The 27,901-nt window shown below is 46.1% G+C and overlaps 1 protein-coding gene across 7 annotated transcripts; it reads right to left on the bottom strand.

Moving 5' to 3' along the window:
- Positions 1-365: 365 nt before the first annotated feature.
- On the bottom strand, positions 366-27,901 carry CCDC27 (coiled-coil domain containing 27). Of its 7 annotated transcripts, none has more exons than XM_088136690.1 (14): positions 27,706-27,901; positions 26,362-27,458; positions 25,324-25,453; positions 24,166-24,300; positions 22,417-22,553; positions 21,080-21,256; positions 19,330-19,590; positions 17,908-18,094; positions 17,356-17,486; positions 16,417-16,494; positions 14,875-15,087; positions 13,125-13,229; positions 10,376-13,030; positions 9,554-9,691 (listed from the first exon to the last, which is right to left on the bottom strand). In XM_088136690.1, the coding sequence occupies exons 2-13, from the start codon at positions 26,515-26,517 to the stop codon at positions 12,911-12,913; spliced, it is 1,830 nt and encodes a 609-aa protein (XP_087992816.1). In that variant the 5' UTR covers positions 26,518-27,458; positions 27,706-27,901; the 3' UTR covers positions 9,554-9,691; positions 10,376-12,910. The 7 variants fall into 7 exon arrangements, with proteins under 7 accessions (XP_025033022.2, XP_087992814.1, XP_087992816.1 ...); XM_088136689.1 differs by having other exon boundaries at positions 26,362-26,557; XM_088136691.1 differs by having other exon boundaries at positions 26,362-26,557; positions 27,726-27,901.

Genomic DNA, 27,901 nt, shown 5'->3' with positions numbered 1-27,901 from the left:
CAGCACTTCTTTTCATATTCCTGAGTATTTCCGTTTTTGTACTTTACCTTCTGTAGCCAAATTATTAACACCATTTAAGGCTATACTTTCCAGGTGTTTGACCAGTGTTTCTCAACCACAACAACTTTAAGATGTGTGGACTTCAACTCCCAGAATTCCCCACCCAGGATGGCTGGCTAGGGAATTCTGGGAGTTGAAGTCCACACATCTTAAAGTGGCCAAGGTTGAGAAACATTGTTTTTGACCACATCCCCATCATCCCCTGCCAGAATGGCCAATGAGAATGAATGATGGGAGATGTAGTCAAAAACACCCAAGAGGATCCAAGTAGAGGAAAGCTGACTCAGAAACAAATCTGTTAGAAATGTTACTTTATTTTTTTAAACTTTAAAGCTGCCACGCATAGTTCTGAATTTGATGGAAGGAGTTATTTCACTCTGACGAAGAAAAAAAAAAATAGGTATCCATGTGACAGTTCTAACTACACCCTGAGGAGCTAGCTTTCAACATGGAGGAGTCATTTGTACTCGAACGAGAATTTAATTACACCCGCCTTGGAAACAGTTCAGCCTACAAAACAAACTCGTGTAAAACTAAAGAGAGCCACTCACCAAAAATGAAGGAGACGTTGATCCAACGGCCATTACATTTTAATCATATTCTTCATCAAGTCTCTACCTTTCACTGATCACAGAAGCAATCGCAGCCTCTGATTGCTTCCCCAACAACTACAGGTCCCATCCTCTTGGAAAACTCCTTGTCGTTCCCAAGCACAATATCCAAACCTTGGCAAAATCCATAAACGGTCAATGTTGCTATGCATGATATGTGGGGGGTGGGGGGGAGGGAGGCCCATTCCATGCTCCCTCCCTCCTCCAGGAGTGGATCTGTGCGGTGAAGGACAATTAAAAGGAGGTGTCTTCCCAAGAGATTCTTTGCACCCGGGTCTTCTGCAAACCTGTCCCTACTTTAAGGCCTTGAGAACCTTTCGGGCGATCCACAAGAGCAGGTGTGATTCCAGCGAGGCTACAGATGCTATTTGCATTTCTGGATCGATCAGCAAATGCTCACTCTTAGGTTTGGCTCCTGATCTGAATCAGCTTCCCAGGTATGATGGATCCAGAAGGTTTCACTAGAAATTTGCAGAGTGCCTCCTGTACGCATATAAACAGAAACCTGGTAAGTGTCACGAGGCGAGTTCACATCAGAATGCCATTGGCATTTTACAAAACTGAACAAAGGGGGAGAAATCTGACATTTTCTTGTGCTAATAGCTGAAATTGGAGATGGCGTGTTTCCTTTAAGTCAGGGTTTCTCAACCTTAGCATCTCTAAGATGTGTGGACTTCAACTCCCAGAATTCCTCAGCCAGCATGCTGTCTGCTTGGTTGCCTGGTTCAAGAATGGGTGGGTCCTAGCGCCACTTTTAGGGGTCCCTTACCGGAAAACCACAGGTGCCTTCCTCGTAGCCATGGCCACTACAGTTCCTTCCTCCGTGTTTTGGTGAAGGGTTATTGCACCGCCGTGACCGTCGCACGACTCCTAGTCCACAGGAGATGGGGCAGGGAGTCCACGATGCCCAGGGAGACCACGCTCCGTCAACTAAGACAAAGACCAAGCCATAGTTTAATCTCTGAGACATCGCCTGGAAAAGCTGCCAATCTCTAGATGTCGGCCTTCAACCACCATCCCTCACAGCCAGTGTGGGGCCATGGCGAGGAACGATGGAGCTGTGGATCCCACAACACAGGGGGAACAACAGATTTCCCACCTCTGCAACAATCCTGTATTTTGGTGGTACAGCTTTAAGGAAAAAGCAAAGGCAGGGGTTGCTACTGTCATGGTCTGTGGGAATGACCTTCCCACAGAGAGAGGGGAGAGGTACCTTCAAACTTGCAAGATTCTGTTAACATAACCTTACGGTAAAGATAGAGCTAGTACTTCTGGGTGTGCTTCTGGTCTGGACTGCCTTGCAAGGCTGACAACAGTCTTGCAAGTCTGAAAGTACATTTCTCCCTGTCACCTTTATAGCCCAAGAAACTAGGGAGGTTCCCTTCTGAGATGCTTTCCACACCCCTTTTTCTTCTGTGGGCTCAGCCGCCTCTTATCTGACCATTGCCTAGTCTTCAGCTCTTCCTCCTGTCTCCCAAGTTGTTCCCGTGGACCATGTCACCACCTGATGGAATTCTCCTTCCTTGAGATACAACACTAGTTCACTAATCGCTTTCTAAACTAATTTGGAATCCCAGCTTTCAAAAAACCAGCAACGCACTTGGTCCTGGATAAGAAAATTCCTCACTAAATCCCCCCATCTTCTCATTAGGGAGGGCAACTTCTCCTCTCTCTTCAGGAAAAGAACATTATTTCTAATTTATATCTTCAGTTTAAATCTTGCCGTTCTGCTTAGAGAGCGCTCAAGACTGCTTGACGGAAACGTTTACTTTTGAGGACATTCAGGAGCAATATCACAGCGAACTGGTGTTTCTAGGCCAAATCACTGAATCAAGGAATAGGGAGCATGGCTCATTCATTGAGACTGAGTTCCCCCCTCTGCTCCATGCAGGGAATCCACATTAAATACCGGCACAGTGGCTTTCGTGGCATAAACCGAGCTGCTCCTTCTCCCCTTTGCAAGGCAGACCTCCCCTGGAAGGGGCAGGGCTGTCGCACAGCCGGACCCGTTTCTTGATCCCCAAACACGTCTCCAAACACACCGACCAGGGGGACCACACTGACCAGCCACCATCAGCTGAGGCAAGGGAAGAAAGATACAGAGATAAGATTGATTTTGGTCAGCGACTAGATAAAACAGAACATATATTGCTAAATACTTTTCAGAGCTGTTGCCGTAGGGAGGAAATTAAGTGTGTTGTCTGGAGTCCTTGGAGGAACCTGCGAGTGCAAAGCATACGTGCTTGTCCCCGTGGCGGATGACGGTTCCCTAAACTGTCATGCTACAGATTCTTTGCAAAAAGCGATGCGCATTGTGTCTGGAGCAAGGCGTCTCCGATTCATAAGGGGAACCGCACATAAAATGCTGATAGTTTTGCAGCAGAGAGACAAGGCGCGTGTTTGCGGAAACGGGCTTACTGGGGCAAGGCTGCAGGTGAGGGCACAGCTTGAGGTCAGCCGAAGGGCCCAGGCAGCGCATCCCGCTTTCCACGTGAGCGCACTGACGGATCCGCATCTGGTTCTGGAAGCCGCAAGTGACGGAGCAGGGGGACCACGGTGACCACGGCGACCAGGTGCTTTTGGCTGGGTGGGAGAGAAGGCAGTGGTGAGGGACAGGGCCACCTCCTTCTATACGTCGTCTCTGAATGCGGGGGAGTTAGAGAGGGAACAGGGCAAAGAAATGATAAAGGGAATCTCCTTTGGACCAGGAAGCATCACTTTTTTTGGCTTTCGCATGGCGTTGCTGTCGGGAAGTGAGGGTGAGTTCCAGCAAGGTGGCCGTTGACTGGAGAAGCAGGACAAAGATTAAATTTGGCTTCATTGCATTTCCAGGTCAATCCAACCCAATCCAATTCAGTTAATAGGATGATTGATTGATTGATTGATTGATGGATCATGTGCCATCAAGTCAGGGCCAATGCCTAGCGACCACGTAGTTAAATGTTCTCCATGCAACAGGAGGACTCGCCAGGAGTTTAATGTCTTTTGATGCTAAAGATCACTGTGTGGGGCACCTTTTGGGAAAGTTTCATGGGGTGCAGGTAATCAGCATTGTACCCTTCTGTGTGAATGAACTGGATTGGGGAGAGGCTGGGTTCAAATCTGTTCTCAGCTCTGAAGCTCTTGTGTCAGTCTAGCCCACAATGTGCTAGATTCCTCCCTTTGGCTCCTCCTACTTTATCTTAGCCCCACCCACTTTTGTCTTGGGCTCCACCCACTTCCTGTATGCCACCCCAATGGATTACCCGCATGGGAATTTTTGCCTTGTTTAGCAAAAGGCCTCCTTTTGTAGAAGAATTTTATAATTTATAATAAGAATATGAATTATAATCTTAGTCGTATTGTACAATGCTACAGTTTGGAACCGCCCAACAAAACCAGGGGAGCTCAGAGCCCACAAAAGAAAAGATCTGCTCGTCTTAACCCTTGGCGAGCATGTGGAATTCACTGCCACATGAGGCAACAAGGCTTGAATTGTCAGGGGCTATGTCTCCACTGAAGAGAACCTTCATGTACAGAGGCAGTCTACCTCTGAAGATGAACTGCTAGGGAACAACCTGCGTGGCAGGATTTTGACGTTTGCACGCTGCTAGGGGATATGTGCTTGGACCCTTTGGTGAAGCTTTTCCCCACCCTACGGAAATTTACACCAGCTGATCACCTTTACAGTGCAAGCCATCGCCGACAAACCCGCTCTGGCAGGCGCAAATGTAGGAGCCCAGGGTGTTCAAACAGAGCGCGCCTCGGTTGCAGCTGTGAGTGCCTCTAGTACATTCATCGATGTCTAGGAAGAAGAAAACCAGACATAAAATAAAGCAGACACATTGAGACGGTCCAAGGTCATGGCCCAGGCAGAAGCATCCTGGGGAGAAGTCAAAACAGTCAAAATGGCACCCAGTCACATGATCAAGGTCCTGCCCCTTTTAAACACACGGGAAAGGGTTTCAATCACACAGCTGTGGATGCTGTTATGACTTTTTAACACCCCCCCTTATGGATGACCCTGAACACGACAGCATCTAGGCCAGTGTTTTTCAAACTTGGCAACTTTAAGATGGTTGGACTTCAACTCCCCAAATTCATAAAAGAGTTTGTGAGCTGGCTCCTCTGGACTGTCTCAACTGCAGGATTTGGAAGGGCCCTTGAGGAAGGTGATCTCCATGGGGCCTGGCCTAATTGGTGGTGCCCATCTGGGGGACCACGAGGTATGGAGGACCCCCTTTGGAGAAGTTCACCGCCCAACAAGTCCATTGCTTCCTTATGGCCTTTTATCCCAAGATGGACCTTCTGCTGAGAAGCGTGTCCCGTACATACATCAGCTACGCTTCACTACCTCACCCAACCGCAGCCTGCAAATGAGAACTGACATCTGCCCTACCTATGCAGCTGAGTAGGCCATCTCCTTCTAAGCCCTTGGGACAGCGACAGAAATACGATCCGTACGTGTTGATGCACTCTGCCTCAGCCAGGCACTTCAGAGCTGTTTTTCTCTCGCACTCATTTACATCTTTGGAGGAAAAAAGGAGAGGAAAAGGAGTGGTGGTGGTGGAGGAGGAGGAGGAGGAGGAGGAGGAGGAAGGAGGGAAGGAGAAGGAAGGAGGGGAGGAGAGAAGGAGAAAGAGAAGGAGAAGGAAGGAAGGAAGGAGGAGGAAGAGGAGAGAAAGAGAAAAATTACACCTCTTATAACCAGTCAGGATCTCCTCCTGTTTATGTTTATTTCCAGATTATCACCATCAACACCCCCCAAACTGGAAGGAGAGAGGACAAAACCTGTTCACTAACCATTGCTCAGGGCAGATTTCCATTCTTAGAATTGCTCACACACACACACATGGCTACAAGAAACAAAGCTCAAAAGTTACCAACACAATGCACACCACTTCCTTCGAATCCCGGGTTACAGTGGCAGCTCTTTTCATCCCGGCTCCCGACACAAGTTTTGCTGACATCTGAAAATAAGCAAACATGTTTGCCCCAAGTCTGAATGGAGCATCCACCAGAATTCCATGGTCCAGTTCTTTAACTTTTAAGTGTTTAAAATCTACATCTTTCAGATTCAAGCTTTGGCACATGGGATATCCACATTTCAAATCAGACCAAAAAATTACCTAACACATTCAATGAACCTCTTCATCCAGATCCGTGTTTCTCAACCTTGGTAACTGGAAGGTGTGTGGACTTCAAGTCCCAGAATGCCTCAGCCTGCCTGGCCATTGCTGAGCATTCTGGGAGTTGAAGTCCCCATACCTGGAAGTTGCCGTGGTTGAAAACATGCTTCAAAACAACCTTCTCTGAGGGCGTAACCTCCACAGCTTTTGAGATCTGTTCTTTGATTCAACCACAAAAATCTTTGACCAATTTTCCAAAAGGAAAAAAAAATAAAGGAGGGGGGAATTATTTGGGGGAGGGTTAACTTAAATAGTTTTAGAAGCACTACCTCTACCATTACCCAGTCTGTTTTGAACAGAAAAAGCAGGATATAAGCAGTACAGATCTTTGTAATGAGTTTGTAAAGAGCTGTTGGGAGTCAGGCAGGCATACAAATTTAATAATAAATAAAAATGATGATGCTGTTTATTAATAAGCAGAGCCAAAGGAAATCCAGTACCTTTTTTTATTAAGAACAGCCTCTCAGCCACCAAGACGCGCCCAGGAACCTCAGAGTTAAAATCATAGACTAGGGCTCGGACGTGGCCAAAACTGGACTCCCTGCGGGATGGAAAGAGAAGAAAACAATGTAAAATGCCCCATTCTGAGAGGAAGAGAGAAAAAGGGTGCAGAAAATTCCCCAAAGCATGCAGAAAGGAGTTCCTTTCTATCTAAACAGCAAGAGAAATGAAAGCTTCCCTTTTATTTTGGATCTGCATTTCTTCTAGAGCAGTGTTCCTCAACCTTGGCCACTTTAAGATGTGTGGACTTCAACTCAATGGCTGGCTGAGGAATTCTGGGAGTTGAAGCCCACACATCTTAAAGTGGCCAAGGTTGAGGAACACTGTTCTAGAAATAGTAGCTGGAGAAGCTGGAAGGGGTAGGTTAAATTCAGGAGGGCAGGTGGATTTTCTTCTGCCTTTTTGCTGCTACACGCCAACCCAGCTCTTGCTTGACCGGCAGAAAGTGTCCCCAGCCAACAAGCCAGCCAGCCTACGTTAAACCGCTGATCTCCATCTCCTCTACATCGTTGGCGAGGACCACAGCTTGGCTGTCCAGCAACGTCAGCGGGCGCGGTTCCTTGATCCACTGAACGAAGCTGGAAGGTGAGAGGTCCAGGTACTCGGGCAACCGGAGGACCGCTGTATCTCCTTCCAAAAAGGGTCCAACCTCTTTCCAAAAAAAGGGGGGGGGAGAGAAGAGAGAAGCAACTGAGAAACTTCTCAAAGTTCAGCTGCATTGATCAGAAACATGTCAGGGAAAGGAAACTGGAGAACTCCCTTTTGGAAATGAATCAGGTAAGAAGAGATGGGAAAGACGGGGGGGGCGGGAAGGAAGGTGTTATTTCGTTCTCACGCTTGTAAAAATCTGGATGGCTTTGCTGTTCGGCTTTTCGTGATCTCTGCCAAAATATCCCACGTTCTGCCAATCATTTGACAGGTAAAGAGACAGGCCAAATTTGGTCAACGTTCCCAGTATTCCCGCTTGGGTCCCCTTTCCAAATGCAACGAGGGGCATCTTTTTTTTAATCAAGCAGATCCGCTCAAACCTTGCATGGATTCAGGCAGCCCATCCTGCTCTCTTCATGGATATTCCATTCTGTACCCACCAGCCATGCTATGGAATCGGTTGGTTTTAGAGAGGGGGGTTTCATTACACCCCCCTTCAAATTTATGTGGTTTTAAACGATATTTTGGAGGCTCCGCAACCAAGAGCATTTGGCAACCTAGAGAAGGTGTTTGGTATTACAGCCTAGCCCGGGAATTTCCTGTTCTCCAGAAGCCCATCTAATCTTGGAAGATTGGGGACCATCAATGAAGGGTGAATCTTACCTATTGATGCCCCCTCAAGGGCAAAATAGAACCTCAGGCCGGAAGGATTTAACATTTGAAAGTGGGTTAACTCGTAAGCTTCAACTTCAACAGCTTTGGGGATCAGGGCATGGAGCCTCACTTCTGCCCAGAAAAGGTTGGGGTAAAAATCATCGTCCTGTATGGAGAGGAGTGTCAGGATGCGCCCGTGGTTGCCCACCATGATCCTCAGAGTCCTGTTTCCAACAGATCCCAACCGTTGTCGATAGCTGCAAAGGAGAAACACGATAGTTGGTGGGAAAGCGATGGTTCAGAGATGGGAACTAAAGATGCCCATCACTGACTATTTCCCTTTTTTTTTTTAAATACCTTTGTTGTTCCTCAGAGGAAGTCGGGGATATGGGGTGATTGCACTCTCTAGGCCCCCCCAAGAATTTTATTTCGTCTCCAAGGGCAGCCCCAAAGAGAGTAGCACGATACTGTCCTAACCCATCCTATCTCAGCTCTATAAAAAGAAATTAAGGGGAAAGAGGAGGAAATGGGGTGGGGAGAAATCTGGCACCGAACAAGATTCCATGTAGACCACCAGTATTTCACCCTGAAGTGCTACACCAAAGAGCTTAGGAGTAGGAAGAGCTCCATATAGAGGTTCTCTGTTCTTTTCCATTTCGGGTTGAGCTGTTCTTTTGCTTTTTAGCCCAGCTGAATTTATTTGGAGAAAGAAAATATGATTTTTCTTCCCCCGCCCCCATCATCAGGAAAATGTATTAGCAAGGTTTGGTGATAATATAGCTGAGATTAGGCCGAATGGGTGGAGATATAGCAATGGAACCAGGTTACCTGAAGGAGTGGCTTCTCCCGTATGTACCTGCTCAGACCTTAAGCTCTTCCTCCAGGTCCCTCCACCAAGGGCAGTGAGATGGGTCTCTACAAGGGAGAGCCTTTTTGGCGGTGGCACCCCTTTTATGGAATACCTTCCCCAGATGTGCAACTTTAACTTTTTTTTTTAAAGAAATGCATAATAAAGAAAGAAAGAAAATGTGGGCAACGTCCCCACCTCTCTCTCCAGTCGTTTGGGGTTTTCAGAGATTAATTTCAGCTTCTGTGTTTCTGATGATTTCCAGGAAGCGTGAGAATTTCCTGGGGAATATCTGCATTCCAGCAAGCCTCCATACTCATCCCGTAAAGCAAATTCTCTTCTGTCAAGCTGAACGGGGAAAGCAAGCAGGAAAATTTTCTCCGCCATCCCACAGCCACCTTACCTGTGGAACTGCGGGCTCTGACCGGTATAGAACTTGTACCACCTCACGGTGGGCAAACGGTGGGTGGCGGAAGCCGAGACGGAGACGTGGAAAGTGACACTCGGCTCTTTCACGTGGAGAAGACAAACCTGCTCGCCAAACTCGTCACAAACGGAAGCATCAGAAACGGTGATGTGGAAAGTGGGGGCTGCAAACCGATAGCAAGGTGAATTTTGGATTCTTTAAAAAAGCCAACAACAAAAAAAACCTCTGACAATTTTCAGCACACCAGGTATATTTTATTCCTTTTCTACCCTGTTCTTCACCAAACTGTCTTGTGAAGAGAGTGGTTCATGTTAATGATATTAATAATATCAAGCAGTTGCTCTCGAGGGTGACAACATCCCTTGCTTCCCCCAGTCCCAAACAGCTTGGCTACTTTAAAAGCCCTAAAAGAGTACAGAGATGCCAAAAATTGTTTTTCTTTCCTTCCCCACAAGTCCAGAGCAAGCTCCCTGAATTCCCAGCTATCATACTTCCACAGTGTGATGGGCTTCAAATCCCAGAATTCCATAGCCAGCATGGCCATTGATGAGAATGCTGGAAGTTGAAGTCCGCACGCCTGGAAGCGGCTAAGGTTGCCCAAGAGAATCTATGAAATGAAGACAGGAGTATGACTTGCCTCGGCAAAGATTGATCCCGTCACCGTCGTAGCCTGGCAAGCAACGGCAATAAAACTCAGAAGACAGCCCATCGAGTTGACAGATCGCTTTTGGGTGGCAGTGAATTTTCTGGCGGACGCATTCTGCTTTATATGGATCTAGGCAAGGAGCAGAAGAGGAGCAATGGAGGAGTAAAATACCGTACTCCATCTGTGATACAGAAACGGATAGCTTCAGTACTGAGATCATGCCTGAACAATTAAGTTTTGCATCTATACCCCATTTCCCCACATCAAATTGGGGCTCAGAACAATTAGCAAGGAAAACAAAGCCAAGCCAAGCCAATAAAATCAGTATTAGAAATTAATGATAATTGATAGAATGATCAATTAGATAGAATTAGGTTGGTTGGATCTAAGCTAATCCAACTATGATTCTTGATAGCTTTAAGATCATAGTTTGTTCAGCCTTTGTTGGAAAACCTCCCATAATGGCACCCCCATGACTCTATCCTGGTTAAATCCTTGTTGTTCAGAGACAGGACAAGGTAGGAGCACAGATTGTGGGGCCCGCCCTCTCAAAAAGAGAAAGCATGAAAAACACAGAAGTTGAACCTTCACAACACTAACAAAGTTCCTAATGGTCTTTTTGACTCCTTCTCCATCCCCATCCTGTTTCCTTTAGTGCTATGCTGCAAGTGAGGCAGCATGGGCTATATTATATGTAACAATCTTTAAGATATTTGGGAGATAATTAGAATAAAGCATGCTTTAATGGTGGGGAAAAAAAAAACCCACAGGAAATTGAACCTGGTCATGGAGGCAAGGGGGTCTGCAACTCACCATTAATCATGCTGTCACCCTGCAGGGCAGAGAGTACAATGAAGAGGAGAGGAGGAGGCAGCAAACCTGCCTGCATTTTCTTTAAAGTGTCTCTTTTTCATGTAAACCCCACATCCCGTCACCTAGGTGTGCAAGCCAATGGCAGGTCCATCTGCGTCGGGTTGGAACGCGCAGGCGCCTGGGGTCAGCACCCACGAACAACAAAGGTCCGTTTCATTTCAAATGGTTCTGAAGGTTCCAGTTCTGGGTTCCACCACTATTCGCCATTTCTAAGCGGCATCGTGGGGGAGTCCTAGCAGCTGGTCACAGAGACCTGGACGAAAAGATCCAACACGTGGCTAGAGATCCCCCAAGCTGAGTCGACTCCTGGCAGCGTTTCCCAGTGCAACGCCCAGTTCCAGTTTGAGGATCCATTCTCAGTCCAGAGGGAGCAACGATTAAACCAAGCATGACCCCCTTGCTTTAGCAAAATTTCCCCCAGCAAACAAACCCAAGAAATCTTTAGGACCGCAAACTTGATTTTGCAATGTTGGGTTAAGGGTGGTTTCGTTCTTTCTTAGTTAAAAAGAACAGGGAAAACAATTAAACACGGAGGTATCTCTTGACAACCGTCTCCAAATTCAGAATTCCAATAAAACCAAATTGATCTTTGTTTTCTGTTGCGGCTTTAAAATAAGTGGGGGCCAAGAAGTTTCACTAGACTCCTTCACTGGGCTGGCTGGGAAGATGGTTAAGCCATCAACTGCTTTGCAAAAGATCCAATGGATAAGAAACATGGTCTGGTGGGTGATTGACATTCCCATCGATCCAGACAAAATTTCATAATTGCTAACTGCATTTTTCTTTTTAAAAAAAGCAACCTTGGCTATATTCCTTACTAACTGTAATATACTGCCTGCAAAATTTGGAACAGAAGGGCACTTCCAAAGTAAATCAAGATATAATTCAGAAGTACTGTAATCTGAGCTGGTATCTCACCTAAGCTAGGACTACGTAGCCAAGATGTGATGTAGCCCCCCCTCTTCCAACAACCCTGTAAAGTCGGTTGGGTTGACATGACAGGCCTGAAGTCAGCCAGTGAGCTTCCACAGCTGAAGGCAGATTTAATCCTAGTCCCTGATGTAACAAACATTACCCTACATTGGTTCTCCACCATAAAGGTAAATTCATAAATTCATGCCATCTACCTTTGATCTGGATTCGGTCTTTTGAATGGGGGATGAGGGTTTCAGAGGGAGTGGGGTGGAGATCTCAAGTAGCAGGATCATCCATGTTTTCAGAGGGGAGCTACATTTTCGGAAAGGGGCTCAACTTTTTCAACTCCCTCCCTTTTCTCAGACTCATGTTACTTTTCCACGTCTCCAAATGCTGGGGGTCCATTTGGGGCCATTATGCTGAATTTTGGAAATGTGGCCAGGAGAGAGGAGAGCCCGAGGGGACGGGGGAGGGATCCCAGGCTGCCAGTGACCCACCTTTGGACTTAATGCTTTTTATATTGGATCACTCAGGACAGACGGACAATGCCTTAAATGATCTCTACCAACTTATCCTGAGTCGGGTTCCTTCTAGCATAGGGGAATGCAGTTTAAGTTGGCTCCAATCTTGCTTGATGGGAGAGTCGCAGCTTCCTGTCTTCACACACTACTCTACCATGAGCAGCCCTGGAAACTGAAACTATTGCAGATGTGCTCCTATGCCAAATTTGTATTTTTATTTTTCTGGCAACAATTCTGGGAAAGTCACTACCATTTGCTCCTTAGCTTTAAGAAGGCCAGAGAAGATGCTCCCTACAGATCAAATTCCACTCTCCGACATTTTAATTTTCTCTTTGTATTTCTCTGTATTGTTGTTTATCTGTTTTGCTGGCTTCTGGCTGTCGTAAAGTTTGATCGATCTATCTACATCAACCTTTGCTTTTTAGTTTGACTCTCACTTCAAAAGCACCCTGATTAGCACAAATTGGAGAAAAACAATATTAAAGAGCTTTCCCCGCTCTCAAATCTGTGATTCAACTCACACGTTTGAAGACGCCTCTCGGTTAGCACAAGTTTGCAGATCTGTAGTAACTCCGAACTTTCACACACTCTGTTTGGAGGCATCAATCTGCCTTTTGCTCAATCAGCTCCCCAAACAGGGTTGTGTCCCCAACTTCCTGTTAAAAATAGCTAGAACATGAAACGGTTGCAGCAGCTGATTCCTCACAGGCTGGCTGGAGCTGCAGATCATTCTAACAAAAAAGCAGACCTTAGAAGCACAAACCAGAGTTTTATCTGGTGGAGAAATCAACAAAGCCACACGAGCCGCATTCATCAGCTTCAAGCCGGGTTTTAACCACATTTCATGGACAAAATTATGGGATAGATTTAGAGCTCTCTCAACTGACCACTGCCTACTTATTCACATTGACGAGATGTACGAGAAAAGAAAAAAATGCAAGTGCAATCGTTTAATTGGGGACAGGAAAAAGGAACAGCTCGGGAGTAGGACAAGAATGCAGGACATGGTTGCTTTTGTGTTAAAAAAAAGGGGGGGTTCCTATTTGCCTGTTTTTTTCTTATGGGTAGGTGGTGGGGCAGGTTCGGAGCTGAGCGATGGGACTTTCACCCCCTTCTGTTTCAGCAACTGGTGGAAGTCAAGACGGTCGGTGATTATTTTCTGAAAGACAGAGCCTTCCGTCAGGAAGCGGGAGGTAGCCACACCACGCCTCTCCCCCCACCTTTCCACAATCCTGACTCTCCCAACACGTTACCTGCAGGGCCTCTAAAACCTCATCGTCTGTGATTTCTGCCTGCGGAGACTTGGTGCCGGGCGTACTGTAGGTGGCCTGGATGATTTTGCTCCGAAACCTTTCAAACTTTCAACAGAAGAGAGGAAGAGGGAGTTTTAAGCCAGCACGATGCTGCCAATGCCTCTGTAAGAACTGAGGTCTTTTTCCAGGCTAGTCAGCCCTTCAAGGTAGACCAGACTAGGAACCCAAAGTCATGTAGGCTAATCCTATTTTTATTACAAGGTTTTAGTAACAGAATCTTGCAAGCCTGAATGCGCTTCCCCGCTCCCTCCCATTACCTTCATCTCAGACACTTTCTCAAATTACATTTCTGCCCCAGACTCAGGTTTCTTTTATCAGATTGGTAACTTGGTTTTGGCTCTTCCTCCTGTTCTTCAAGGTTATTCCTTCTGCCCATTACAGCTACTCGAGAAACTGGGGGCTTTCCCCACTGCCAGGTTAAAGCACTACAGCATCCTTCCTTGAGCTAGCAGAAAAATACACCACCTAAGACGCATTATCCCCTTTGCTGATCTCTCTTGCGCCTACTGACTCTGTTTTGGCACGGAGGGTGTGTCAAACAAAACCACGGGATAAATTTCACTCACTTTGCTGCCCTTCTTCTCACTTCAAACATCAACAGCTGGCAGGAAGGGATCTGTCAAGCAGGACCATCTCAGAGGAATGGGGCTTGGGAACGTTTTGATGTCAGGACACTCAAAATATTATAAAACACTATGCTTAGGACAAAACCTCAGAATGTGGGGTCTTTTGTTCTGAGTTCTGAACCTTCAAAATGGCCCTTTGGCACTCATACAGCTGGTCCTTGTTTAGTGACCACAATTGGGTCCGGCAACTCAGTTGTTAAGTGAAGCGGTTGCTAAGTGAAACCATGACTGTGCTTATGATCTGACTTCAGCTTTTTGCTTTACAAAACTGCAAAGGTCGTAAATGCAAGGACTGGTTACAAAGTTACTTTTTCATCACTGTTGTAACTGTGAACCGTCTCTAAACACGGCAGTCACTAAAAGAAGACTACCTGTGCTCCTGATTCCACCATGATTTGCAGAACATGCCACACGACACTAAGCTGACACTGGGCTTTCACATTAAGCTTCATATAAGGCTGTAATGGCACGTGGGAAAGACCTTGGGAGACAGGGCAAAGAGACGCTGCCAAGGGAACGGTCAGATAAGAGGCAGCACAGCCCTCAGCTGGACAGTGGATGGGCAAGAGGCTCAGAAAGACCCTCCCTAGTTTCTTGGGCTGTAAAGGAGATGGGAGATTTGTACTTTCAGATTTGCAAGATTCTGTCAATGTAGCTTTACAATAAAGCAGAATTAGTTCATCTGGATGTGTTTCTTCTCTGGGGTGGCCCACGAGGCCCACAAGACGAGAACCGCAAGATCAAAACAAGGCATGTGGCAGCACAGGGCATGGGAGGAACCCCACCGTGGTTTGCCCAGAATGAACCATGGTCCAGACCCAACCCCTGGTGGCTTCCGCACTCCCTAGCTGGATTTGCACCCTACACTGAATGTAACTTTTCGTATGAACCACAATTTCAACAAACCAAGGTTTAGTGCAAGCCCAGCTGTGCCTTTCTCTCTCTCTCTCTCTCGAGTTCTGCTGCAGGTCCCCCCAGCCAATCCTAGTCAGCTGTCTCTATTGCCCTTTCCGGAGGTCCTGCAAAGCTACCTCTAACAGCCTCCGACGCAATGCCAGTCTTACCCGGGCACTGATACTCTCTAGGGTGACTCTGGTCTGCTGCTCTGCCCGTTGTAAGATCTCCAGCTGCCTCTGGAGCTCATTCTGGCTGCTCAGCTGCTTGCTGGTGCGGTGCTGGTTCGCCAGTAGCTCGGACTGGAGCTGGCTGACGTTGCTTTGTAAATCGCTGACCAGCTGGCCTTTGTCCACCAGCTGGACTTCCAGCCTGGACATCTCCTGAGCAGGAAGAAAAGGAGGGAAAGAAAAAGCCAAATGAGGGGGAATTCAGTAGCTTCTGGCTCTTTTTCACTGCATGCCTCTTTCATAAAGTCATAAAGGCAGGATATATGTAAGTTACAGACTGGCAAATTCTTCTGAATATTAGAAGAAACGTTTGAACTGTAAGAACAGCTCGATGTGGGTCCAAGTAGTTTCCCTTTCTCTGGAGATTTTCTAGCAGACCCTGGATATTTTTAACTGTGTTGTGTCCATGCCCTCAAGGGCCCCTTCCAACTCTGAATCTCTGTTTCTGTTGAAGAAACTATGATTAAAATCGGTAGGCAAGCTCAAACACAAGGTGCGGGGTGCTCCGTGGGAGGAATCATGGACAATCTAATCCCATGGCTGGCTGGGGAATTCTGGGAGTTGAAGTCCACACATCTTAAAGTGGCCACGGTCGAGAAGCGCCGATCTAGAGAAACACCCCAAATAACTCCCTAACTTTGCATAACTTATGACTGCTATGTTTCTGTTTCGTTTGTTGCCAGGCCAGAAGACTGGGAGGTGAGAAACTCATGGGGGGGGGGCTGATGGAAGGTTCTGGGGTAGCTGAAGGCTCGCATACTTCAACGAGAACACCACCCAGCTAGCTTTGGCGTTTTTTTCCCCCGATGTAGCAATGATTGCTTGCTAAGGTTTCAGTTCAGGGCACCATCACATTTCTATTTATGAATAGACAAACTGTAAAAAGCAGTGAAGATGGCATTGATATTGACAGGCCAGATTCTTTACCAAAGGGACGTGGCTTGAGTCCCAAACAACGAGAAGCCATGCGCAAGCCATTCAGGTAGACACCTGTCAGGCCCAGCCCACGAACAACGGTGAAACAGTCCAGTTGAGCAAAATTCCTTTATTTGCTTATACCTTATAGACAGAATCTTGCCAGACTCCATCTATACTACTGCAACTTGTGGATCTGCCCTGGGAGATTCTAGGGAGTGGCTATCTTGAACCTCTTATGCTTCCCACGCCCCATCTCTGGACTGTGTTGTCTTTTGTCTCCTTGCCCTTCCTGGAATGCACCCCCTCCTTCCTAATAGCCTTGATCTCTGTTGCTATCCATCATATCCTCCTCCTCTTCATAGGCATAGTCCATAACAACGCCTCCCTAATTCATATGAGTATGGAGGGTGGGGGAATAAAGCCTCATTCTGTTACTAATCCCAGTATTAATAAAAGTAGCTTGAACTTTTTTATGGAGTTGATTTGATCTACAGAGAGGGGCTGACGCAAACACCTACAAAGAGCAGAAATCGGCAGACATACGTCCGAGGAGGCGTCACTTACTTGCCGAAGTTTGTAATTTTCTCTCTCTATGGAACCCATCATTTCTTCATGCTTCCTCTCCTCCCGCAGGTTGCAAAACTAAGGGGGAAAGGCAGAATCTGTGAAAGGCTCCTGCATTGGGGTTTTCCAAGGGGCATGTTTCAAAATAAAAAGGAACGCATAAAAACAAGAATCCTACGGTGTCTGCATTCATGCCAAACTAGACATCCTTCTCCACTCTGGAACCCCATTTGCCACTCTAAGTGATATTTTTGCTATGCCGCTGCTCTTAATGTACGTTTTTTTCCTGCACATCTTTATCCAAGCACGTGCCGTGTAATTGGCATCAGCTGCACAGTAATGCCACTGTCTCAAATACACAAATACTAACTGTAATAGACAGAAGGAATAGTCTTGAGGAACAGGAGGAAGAGCCGCAAGAAAAACAATGGTCAGGTAAAAGAAATCTGAGTCCGGGGCAGAAATATAATTTGAGAAAGTGTCTCAGACATGACCCTCCCTAGGTCTCATGAAGATAAAGGGAGGGAGGGTCAAGTCTGAGACTCTTTTTCAAATTACATTTCTGCCCCGGACTCAGATTTCTTTTCTCTGACTGTTGCCTTGATTGTGGCTCTTCCTTCTGTTCCTCAAGGTTATTCCTACTTCCCATTACACATACATGCTTATAACTGAATGTCTGCAGCAGGGAACAACAGACATAAAGCAGACTCGTGCGGTGTTGCTGTCCAAGCCGACCTTGCGTCTGCTTAAATAAGAGCAGGTTATTTTGCGTCAAATGAAATCCAGGATGGCTTTCATTGCAGTGCCCAAGCTGAGCCACCAAGCTAGGTGGGGGCTGAGTGCAAATCTCCACTGGGAAGGATCTAGCCAATAAAATCTGTTTTCTCAACTGCCTAGGTACGGTCCTCAGTGTCCTGCACCCCAAGCCCGTTGACAAACCTTATTGGACATGGCCTCCAGCTGTTCGCCTCGTTCCCGTAGCTCCTTCTGTAACAATTCATGATCTGTGTGAGCTTTCCGGATTTGGGACTCCTCAAACGACAACTGTCTTTGCAGGGATGAAATAGTGCCTGAAGAAGCAAGGGGAAAGCAGGAAATAAAGCAAAGCCCGCCCACCCACATTTCTACTCTTACCTCCCTTCTCAGCCATTTCCCCCCCCGACTCTAATGCTAAATTTTAAGAGTTCGTTTCTCTCTTCTCATTTATTCTTGCTTGCAGATTTTGCCCTCCTCCTCCTCCTTTTCCTTTCCCCCTTAAGATTCCAAAACTATTTATTAATTTTTCTGTAAAGCTCAAGGTTTACCCAATCATCCCATCCGAACCCTGTCTTCCTCCCTGCTCCCTTGCAGCTTTTCTGTCAAATTTGCCATTAAAAGAAGCAGATTTCAATTCCCCCCAGCTCCCCCGCCTCCCCCTTTCCCTGGCATCAAAGGGAAACTTCAGGGTGATCTCCATTTTCCACTCAGCATTCTCGAGCTTTCCAGCCGTACCTGTGGCAAGGTCATACTCGTTTCGCATCCTCTGCACCTCCTCGTACAGCATTTCGTTCACCTTCTGGAACTCCAAAAGCTTGTACAGAATCAAGGTGTTCTCTGATTCTTCCAGATCCGACTCCAGTTCCCCCACTTTGGATTCGCTGCTTGAAAACGTCTCTTCCTCAGTATGCATCAGTTCTGCCTGTTGCAATATGGAAATTCTAATGAATTTCCACATTGCAACAGGCAGAAAGAGAATCATCATCAATACGATTGTTTTGTTACTTACGCACAAAACACCAGAGAGTGCAGTGAATCCCATCAGAGTTACCAGAACCTTCCCAAGGATCTTAGATAGTGAAACATATCATTGAAATATATTCACCCTTCCAAGGAATGCAACTTTTTGGAATGGATGAGTTGAGATTCTCTCTACTTCTATCGTGTTCAAGCACTTTTCCAGATCTTTCAATGTGGCACCAAGCACGCCAATCGCTTTTGGCAGCCCAACTTTCTTTTTCCATGTCTGCTCAATCTCTAGAAGGCTTTTATAATTCCGTTTTTTGTAGCTCTTTCTCACTGACTTTTCGATCTCTGGCTACTGCAGTGCCAATTATTCATACTTGATGTTAATTATCCATACAGTGACAATTATCTACACTTATTAAGATGACGCAATGTTACTATTTTTTTTAAACGTGCATTCCACTTTTCTACACACACAACAGTGCAGAAAAGAAGACCACAGAGAAAGCCACAGGCTGCAAAGCACACAGGCCCTTGTGTTTTGCACCCAGCAGACGTCCTCTACTGATTTCAATGCAGAAAATCAAATCAAACAAGAAGCCAGAAAGTTTATATCACTTTAAACTTAAAGAAATAGTAAAGAATGGTAGGATGGTTGCAGAGCCCAGGGTTTTATTTTGAAATGTATCTATCAGCTTGGAAGAAAAGCCAACTTTATGCTGGATTGGGAAACAGGACACAGACGACAAGCAAGGTAAAGACAGTTGACATCAGTTAATGCTGTGTTTTTCAACCTTGGCAACTTTAAGATGTGTGGACCAACTCCCAGAATCCCCCAGCCAACATGCTGGCTGGGGGATTCTGGGAGTTGAAGTCCACACATCTTAAAAGTTCTCAAGGTTCAGAAACACTGCTCTAAATGTTAACGCGAGCGGGATTAGCAGGAAAATGTTGCCATGCGTGGAAGACTCCTGTTCCATAGGCTTTTCCCCAAGATATCTGATTCTGCTCTCCTTTTTATTCCCCTCCATTAATCGACCCTCATGACTCAGACTATGCACCACCCGCCTTGAACTTGCTAAGCTTCTCTTTCATTAGACTGTTTCCTAAAGTTTTTTTTTTTAAATAACTGCAAATTGTTCTGCCAGATTTTAGTCCTGACTACCTCTCCCTCCTCGTGCTTGGTCCTACCTCCTTTTCCAGCTGCTCCAGTTCCTCCTGATCCTTCAAGAGCTCCATGTTCAAAAGCAACGCTTTTGAGTCCAACGTCTGCTCAGACTGGCTCAGCTCCGGGTTCAGGTTCTCAACCTGGAGGAGCTGTTCTGAGAGGTCCACCTGCTCCAAACGGAGAAAGGGAACGCTCTTCTGTCCACGTCGGATCGAGGGACAAACACCGAGCGTGAGGAGTTTGGTGATGTCCCCTTTCGCCCACGTTTCTTCTTTGGCCCGCTTCTGTAAAGAAGGTTTTGAAACTAGGATTTGGGGGTTCTGCAATTGGGGAAATTCTGAAAGTTTGGATGTGGGCTCAGGAAGCAGAATGGTTTGGGGCAGATCTTTCTCCTTGATCCTTTAACTGGAATATTGTACGTATAACACAGGTCTCTGCTACAGCATCCTTAAAACCAGCATGTTGCCTCTGCCGTTCTACTTCCTTGGCTGCAAAGCCCAAGGAAAACAGAAGGAGAATTAACAGTTATCTATTGGCTACGAATTAAGGACTGGAGACCAAGCTTTTTTTTCCTCCTTCTTCTTCTCTCTTGTCTTTCCTCTTGGGCTCTGCAGGAGGGAATGGCCTTGAAGGACAGGAAGAAGAGCTGCTAACAAGGCGACTGTCAGATAACAGGGGTGTGAGCCTGGACCAAGAAAGTAATGTGGGTAAACGACTCAGACAAGCCCCTCCCTAGTTGACACCGAGGTAAAGGGAGGGAGGGGAAGCGCATTTAGATTTGCAAGCCCAAGAAGGTAGACCGGACTAAGAAACCAACGCCATGTGGGCCAGGACTACCTGTGTTACTATAGTGTATGCAGGTATGGTAACAAAGTCTTGCAAGCCTGAATGTGCTTCCCGCTCCCTCCCTTATCTGTGAACTACGGAGGGGCCTGTCGGAGATGTTTACTCACACTTATTTGAGCCTCTGTCCTTCAAGGCCATTCCCTCAGTCCTCTACAGCCATTGTGACAGCAGGGACAATCCCAATACAGGGAGCCTTTCTGGTTAAACTGACCCCCTCCCTCCCAGGAGGCACCACATTACCACTTTCCTCCTTATTGGGAATCATCAGGCATAAACGTTCACTAAATCGATAGACAAAGATTACAGCATTTGAATGTGGCAGAACCTCCCCCCACATTTCTAACAACTTCTCAGCATGCCAGGGACAGCAAACTGTTAGAGGATACTACCAAGAATCAGGAAATATCTTCCATTGTATGATTCTCTTTCTAAGGGAAGACTTCGGGCGGGAACTCTTTCTGTTGAATGTTGCGATAGCAGTGCTGAGATATTCAGGACAACGCTAAGCAAATTATTATTTCACGTACAAAGTATTAACATATGGCTATGAGGGCTGTGCGAACAATGTAGACTTCTGCAGTGGGAGGGGGCTGGATTAGTTGATCTCCCAGGTTCCCTTCAGCCCTTGAAGGGCTGACAGCAATATTTCCCAACCAGGCCACAAGTATGGGGAAAGGAGTTTGTGGAAAAAAGAGACAGCCAACCCCCAAATACTACACGTACCTCCTAACTGTGTTATAATTAATCTAATCAGATTCCACTCCTTGCATTCTGACACTCTCATATTAATCAATGAGGACCACCCCTTTCCCCTTAATAAATCTCGCTAAAGAAAACTCTGTGACTTTGTGCTTGGAGAAAAAGGATTTTCAGTTCCTGCAGCTACCAAGGCCTGACACAACACTCAGAAGCAAATAGGGCAACCACCTCATCCGGAGATTTCTCTGGAATAGCGGCTTGCTGTTTCTGGAGTTGGTCCAATTGTTTCTGCATCGTCTGCACTTCCTCCAGCAGGACTGCAATCACTCCTTCCTTCCGGATACACTCGGCTTCAAAAGGAGAAAGGCGGGCGAGCTCCTCTCCCATCTTATTAAGAGACAGATCCTGGGAAGGAAACCCAAATCCTTCAGCTGAACAGCCTCGCTTAATAATAACCTAAATACCCTCTTCCAAATTTTCCATTGCAGACCTCCATGGGACTCAGAACGGATCGACACCAGCCTGTTCCTTGCAAACTGCTTCCTTCACCCACTTTCTAGCCAATCACCCTGAATCAAATTGATGTGTTTTGTGTTTCTATGGATTTTTGCATTTCTTCTCAATTGCTCGGGATGTTAGTTATATGGAGCTTTCTTAAAATGAAGCAGCACAGCCAGATCTTGGCCATGGAGAATGGGATTGCTGCACCAAACAGGGACTGTGAGAACACCAGATCAGCAGTGACATTCCCTACCCACCAGGAATAGCAAACTGATGTAGTTACTTTCCCACCTGGCCAAGATTTGATGGGGAGGCCTTGGTACCATCTAGCTAGGGATAAACAATGTCTTTGTTCTTCAACTGGGAAGTTAGGGATCACAAAGGGGACTGGCTTTGCCACCAAGTGAGTTCTGCAACAAATCTCATAGTACAAGTTGGGAGTTCCCAGGGATCCCTCTTTTTCAAAACCGATTTAGCGGCCACAAGAACTGTTCTGCTTCTTACAATGTTTTCAAATTAGTCTGTTTCAGGAGTTTTGTGTACAGAGCCGGAAGAGAGAGGCCTCAAATCAAGAAGGGTAGATTCCCATTAGAGAAAACCTGCAGAGCAAAGCTGCTTCTTTTTCAGAAAAAGAATTATCCGTGGTGCGCACAAAGGAGGGGGACACACTTCAAGCTAGTGCTAAACCTTAGTGCTAAACTAAAGATAGGCACCTTTTTTTAAGGTGATGCAGTTTCATCCTCAGCTTGATAAACTTAATTGCTTCTTAGTTTTAAAAGTAAAGCAAATGCACCTTCTTCTAAAGGTGCATGTACCCATTTAGGAATCACCCTGCGAGACATCTGTTTAAAAAAAAGTTTCCTGCTTTTAATAAAATGTGAGAGTTGGAAAAGCGGCTGTCAGACTCCTCCTGTCCCAAATCATCTCTCCTGCAGTTCTAGGGACTCATCTCACTTGTCGAGATGGGCGGCTATAGAAATCAAATAAATACATGTAAATACAAATAAATAAATTGCACGTCTCCAATCATTTGTTTCCTTTCACTTGGGTGTTCCAATCCTTACCTTTTCATGAAGCACAGGGATGTACCATGGAATCTTGTTCCCGGAGCGGTTTTTGAGCTGGGTGTGGGGTGGAAAGCCTTCCGTGAAGCTCTTCCACTTGGGCAGTCTGGGGATACTTTCCGACGATGAAGGATAAACTGTGAATGCGTGGGGTGGGGGAGGAAATGAAAAATGTCATTAAAAAGCTGCAAAGCCAATCTCTGGCTGGGGAAGTTAATGAAATTAAGCACCAATGAAGAAACTCCACAATGATTTCAGACTAATTTCAGACGATCTAGCCAACTTTGGTACTTTAACTATATACTATTTAATTCTGAAATCTTCTCCCTTCACCCTTCCAGGTATTTAATTCACTTTCAGTTGTTAGTAATACTCAGGGAGATATCGAGAAAAGAGGCAAGACCCCACCTGTGAATAATCTGTGGTTTACAGCTCTGACAAACCACAATGTTAGCTATGGGGGAAAAAATCCACAAAGACACTCCTTTCGTTACGCAAACAAAATGGTATAAGAATTGCAAGCTTTTGAACAAAAAGAAAAGAAAAATGGGTTATTCTTACACCCTTCCCCACAAAGCATTTAGGTGGGGAAAGCATTTTTCAAATCATGCGCAGTCTGGAAACTGCACGCCAAAATATAAGAAGGACAAAGGTTGGGCCCAATCCAAACTAAAATAGTTTTAATTTAAACTGAGAGGAGCACGTTAACAGGCTAATTTCCCCGGTATATGATTGATTCCGACTAAAAAATAGCCACCTGCAAGCAACTTACAGAGAACGCCCACAGCTCTGGATGTTTGGCTGTGCGATCATTCTCCATCATCAAAAGTTTATCATATGAGACTCAGGAAAAAAGGGTTAATCAGTCAAAAGGAGTTAGCAAAACAGAATCATGCTCTTAAAAATACAGCTCCAGGTTGGCCCATTTCACACCTGTCTGATCACTCTTGGCTGAACAGATTGAAATCTAGCTAGATTCCCACAAGACCTAGATCGTAAACAACGATGGACAGATTGAGACAACTCCGAAATGAACCAAAACATGAGAGTTGTTGCAATTCAGTCAAAGCAGCATTGTACTAGCCACAGCCCAAAAGCAAAGCTGAAAAAAAAAATCTAGGGCGCTTGGTATATATCAAGGACAGGATACAACCCCACTGGTTCTGTTCCGCTGCCTGCTTAGTAGGGCCTCGAAAAATATGAAATGGCAGCTTGAAATGTTGTCTGTCAATTCAGCCGGAGGAAATGAGTGTGAAACCAAATCAGGCACAAAATGGAGGAATCATCCCCACTTATCATTGTCCTCACAACGCAGCCTCCCTCTTGTCGACAGCCTGCCAAAATCGGGTCAAAATGCTCGAAAAGAGCTTCCCATCTTACTCTGGAGAAGTTCCCCATGTAGACAAGACAGGAAATCTCTGGATGATGTAAACCAGAGGGGCACTGTGCAAGTGTCTTCTGTATCTGGTTGCTGGGTCCCCCGTGAACCAGAGGATCCAGCAATGCCAATTTTTTTCGGCTGCGGGCAACAGAACCCCAGCTTCCCTAGCCAGGTTAGTATGCTTTAATGCAGGTTTCTCAACCCTAGCAACTTTAAGAGGTGTGGAGTTCAATTCCCAGAATTCCCCAGCCAGCATGCCATAAATCTCTTCTGGTTTCTGGAGGGTTATAGGAAGAAAACCAATATCAGAAGCCAGAATCCTTTGAAAGGGCTGGGCCAAAGTCTGCTCGTTGAACCAAGAAACTTACATCTGAGGCAACTCTTTGAATCCAAAAGTTCCGGATTTTGGACAATGTAGTTCCAATCGTCCAAGGATATCTGGGAAGTCAGACTCATGGTGCTGAGGTTGATAGGAAGATCCCCGGCTCTTGAAATGCTCCTCTCTGGTGGGGAGGGGGGGACAGCAAGCAGCGGGTTCAATTCTGACTCTTCAAAGTTTGCACTCTAAGGAGGCTCAGATTCGAGCATCATCTTGGATAACGAACTGCAGACCATCGTGGCCTCAGTGTTCACATCTGTAAAATGGCTGCAGGAGCCTTTTCAGACAACTTGCACAGTGGGGAAGTTTTTCGATTGTGTCACCTCCGTGCCACAGGTTGCCGCTTTGAATGCTCCCCCAGAAAGAAATCCAGCCTGGGGGGCTAGCAGAAAATCTCTTTGTGGTTGCATACCCAGAACCAAAATTGCAACCGAGCTAGGCTATATTTTAGCCTACTGCGCAAATTCAAGCTGTGTGATTAGTTTATGCCAGCGTTTCTCAGCCTCGGCCACTTTAAGATGTATGGACTTCAACGCCCAGAATTCCCCAGCCAACATGCATGCTGAGAAACACCGGTTTATGCTTTCATTGTGGTGCAAAGAAAACCGGGCTGTGTAAATATAAATGAAGCCATAAAATTGCAAGCTTAATATATTTCATGGAGAAAAATATTCATATGCATTCACCTCTTATGTGATTTTGGACTGACTGGATCAGGCCAGCTGTGTTCCAGGATGCCTAGGAGCCGGGTCTCAATCCATAAACTGGATTGTCTTAACCATAGTATGTTGAATGAAACCACCATTGGCTGGCTTCACAGCTCAAACCAAACAACCCATCTGTGAAGCCACATCTAAGTCAGCCAGAAGCTGGGCTGTGGGTCAAAAACAGATGGGGCTGAATGCCAGAAGAACAAGACGCCTTTCCAGCAGCTGGGGGGCTGAGAATCAATTTGCAGTCAGCTGATAAGAGGACTGAAGCTTGAACAATGGGGATTCACACATTGCACTAAGCTGTGGTTTGGCAAACAAGCTGTCATTAGCACAAAACACACAGCAATCAAGCATCCTTTACAACTCACAAAGCATACGTGAGCAGCATCAAGGCCAAACAAGTGACAAGTGGAGCTAGCCATTATGAGTTTTACCAAGGAAGGACGTTGACGTCGTCCGGTGACAGTACTGGGGGCAACCCGGCCGCTTCAGAAAGCATTTTTGCAGTTCCTCCGAGTCGGGAACGGAGTTTGATATAGAAGAACTCTTCTTCTGTTCTTCAGCCTAGGGTAGGACAGAAGATAGACTCAACCCCCCAAAGCTTACCCTAAGCTGGACCAGGGTCTGCTGAACCAATAACCAATTCCATTGGCTGAGATTTGCAGAGGTTTACCCAGACTTAACCAAAGGACAGAATGGATCCCAAAGGAGATTTAGGATCTGGAGTCACTTGAAGTCTGAACCTCAATTGTAAACCACACAATTTACACTAAGCAAATGAGACAGGTGATTTTATAGTTTTGAACGTCAGGGAGACCTAGAAAGTTGGGTTAACGGAGCAAACCATGATTCTCCAGAGTTTTAAACAGGGGTCTCTCAAACAGGATAGGTAGAAAGGGACAACCCCAGACCCTTAAACCCTTACATGGGCCCTCAGATATCTCCCAAAGTTCTTCCCAAGCTGCCTGTTTTAAGCTGGGTTCACACACCCCAGGTAACCAGCTCAAGGAAGAATCTAACAGGTACATCCACCCAAAAGGCTGAACTTGAACTTTTGGTGAAACCCAGTTAGCTTTTTTGTGGCTTAGCATCTTGTGGGAAGCCAGGCTGTTTAACTAGCCGATAACTCTGTACTGTGCCCAGTGAGAACGTGGGTGAATTCAGTAACCTAGTTCCGGGTGTTGTGCGAATGGCACCATATTGCCAGAGCAGGAGGAGAATAGTTAAAGGTATCTCTGGATGGTTTGATTAAATTTCAATCCCATTTGCTCAAAAGCAGCTGTTGACTTCAATGGTGGCTTTTGGGCTAGAAACAACGTCCCCAAAGAATTATAGAAACCCTGATTTATAAGCCTTTTGGGGGCTGAGACTTCACATTGCTCCCTCAAGCGCTGCTATATTAATACCTCTTCAAATATTATTATGACCACTAATAACCATCTTGCAAATGAAGCAGCCAAGACATCGCATACCTGTTTCTCATAATACTTCTTGACGGCATGAAACGCTTTGCTGGGATGAATTTTGTCATGGTCTGGGTAGTTCCACCCGACGTTCGGCCTCTGCGGGGAACTCGTCTTCCGCAACTCACTCAGTCCCTTCCTCATTAAGGTAAAGTCTTGCTCCATAATGCAGGAGTCTCGGTCCTCTCCTTCCAGCTAAAAAGCTCTGTAAATGTTTAAATGAAAAATCAAGCTTCTAAAAATGGTTATGATTATGGTCGTCTCCTAGACCACGTAACTTTTTTTTCCACAACCTGGTCTTAAGGGGGATTAAAAAAGGGGCGTTATTTATTTATATTTGCGAAGCTTCATAAACTGGCATTCGAAAATGCTGCTTTTCTAAATCCCAGTCAATGGAGATCCGCTGGGCTAATCCTGTTTTCTGCACCCAATAAATGTTGGGTGGATAAACTGTTTTGTAAACTGCCCAGAGCCGTTCAACGAGATGGGCGGTGACAGATTTGATATATACATAAATTAAATATTTCTTTAACATTTAAAATATTTATTTCTTTAAAAGATTTCTATGGCTGTCCATCTTCTGGGTGGCTAACCACACCCAAAATAAAAGAAGAATTTAAAACATCACCTAGAAAGCATCTATATTTGGACCAGACACGGGGGCAGAGAAAGAGGCCGGGTAAAATGTTGGCTGAGATATAAAGCCGTCGCTCCCATATTTTTATTGCTCGTGCAAGCGATACACTTTGGTTCACAAGCCTCACTCAACAATTAGAGGCTGGGGAACTTTGGGCTGGGCCCTCTCTCTCGGCCCAACCCACCTCGCAGGGTTGTTGTTGTGGGGGAAAGAGGAGGCCGGAGGGTTAGGGATGCTCGCCGCCTTGAGCTGAGCAAAATCTATTTAAAAAGTGGGATAAAAATTAATAATAGTAGGAGTAGGAGTAATCGGTGAGCCAAAACACAGCAGTCATGTCCAGGCTGAGCTCTTCATCCTTTCTGGCCGCTTGAGTGGTCAGTAATTCTCTGGTCCGCTGGGCTGGGGCTTATGGGGGTGGTAGTCCATCGTCTGCCAAGGGCACCAGGTTGGAGAAAGCTGGCTTACCTGCCTGAAAACAAACCCTTTAAGCATACTCCTGGCCATAAACCACCATCACAGGCTGGATTGCTGAATTAACCCCCTTATAATTCACGTTTGTCCAACTGACCAACCAGGTTTGTAACTAATTTGGTTAAGCCCACGGGTGCGTTATTTCTTGGCCTTTTTTAATTTAGCCTGTTGGGGCCCAAAAGCAGCAGCTTCAATTTAAGCTTCCCCGCCTCTGTTGCCAAATAACAGGTAGCCCCGCCCCCTACCTCCGCCTCACAATGGGCACCTCAATGCGGACTAGCCTCACGTCGTAACCGCGGGGAACAACCCCGCGAGGGGGTTTTAAGCACGTGACTAAAACACTCCTCCCCGCCCTCCGGGAAGCTCTGAAGAGAAAAGGACGGAAGGGCGGGGCTTACAGCCACGGGGCGGTCAGGGAGAGCAAAGGGGCGTGGCTAGCGA

This window comes from Python bivittatus, unplaced genomic scaffold, assembly GCF_059951505.1.
Source record: "Python bivittatus isolate LINGU-HERP-01145 unplaced genomic scaffold, Pbiv_v1 ctg000090_np1212, whole genome shotgun sequence".
Classification (NCBI taxonomy): Eukaryota; Metazoa; Chordata; class Lepidosauria; order Squamata; family Pythonidae; genus Python; species Python bivittatus.
The sequence above is the reverse complement of the archived record's forward strand: the minus strand, read 5'-3'. Positions and strand labels throughout refer to the sequence as shown.

Coding starts and splice junctions, on each gene's coding strand:
- CCDC27 (XM_088136688.1), bottom strand. CDS start 9,782: ATGATCTCAGTACTGAAGCTATCCGTTTCTGTATCACAGATGGAGTAC. Junction 7,900..8,892: donor CAGAGCCCGCAGTTCCACAG/GTAAGGTGGCTG, acceptor TCTCCTTTGCAG/CTATCGACAACGGTTGGGAT. Junction 4,456..5,049: donor TGGCCTACTCAGCTGCATAG/GTAGGGCAGATG, acceptor TCTTCTTCCTAG/ACATCGATGAATGTACTAGA.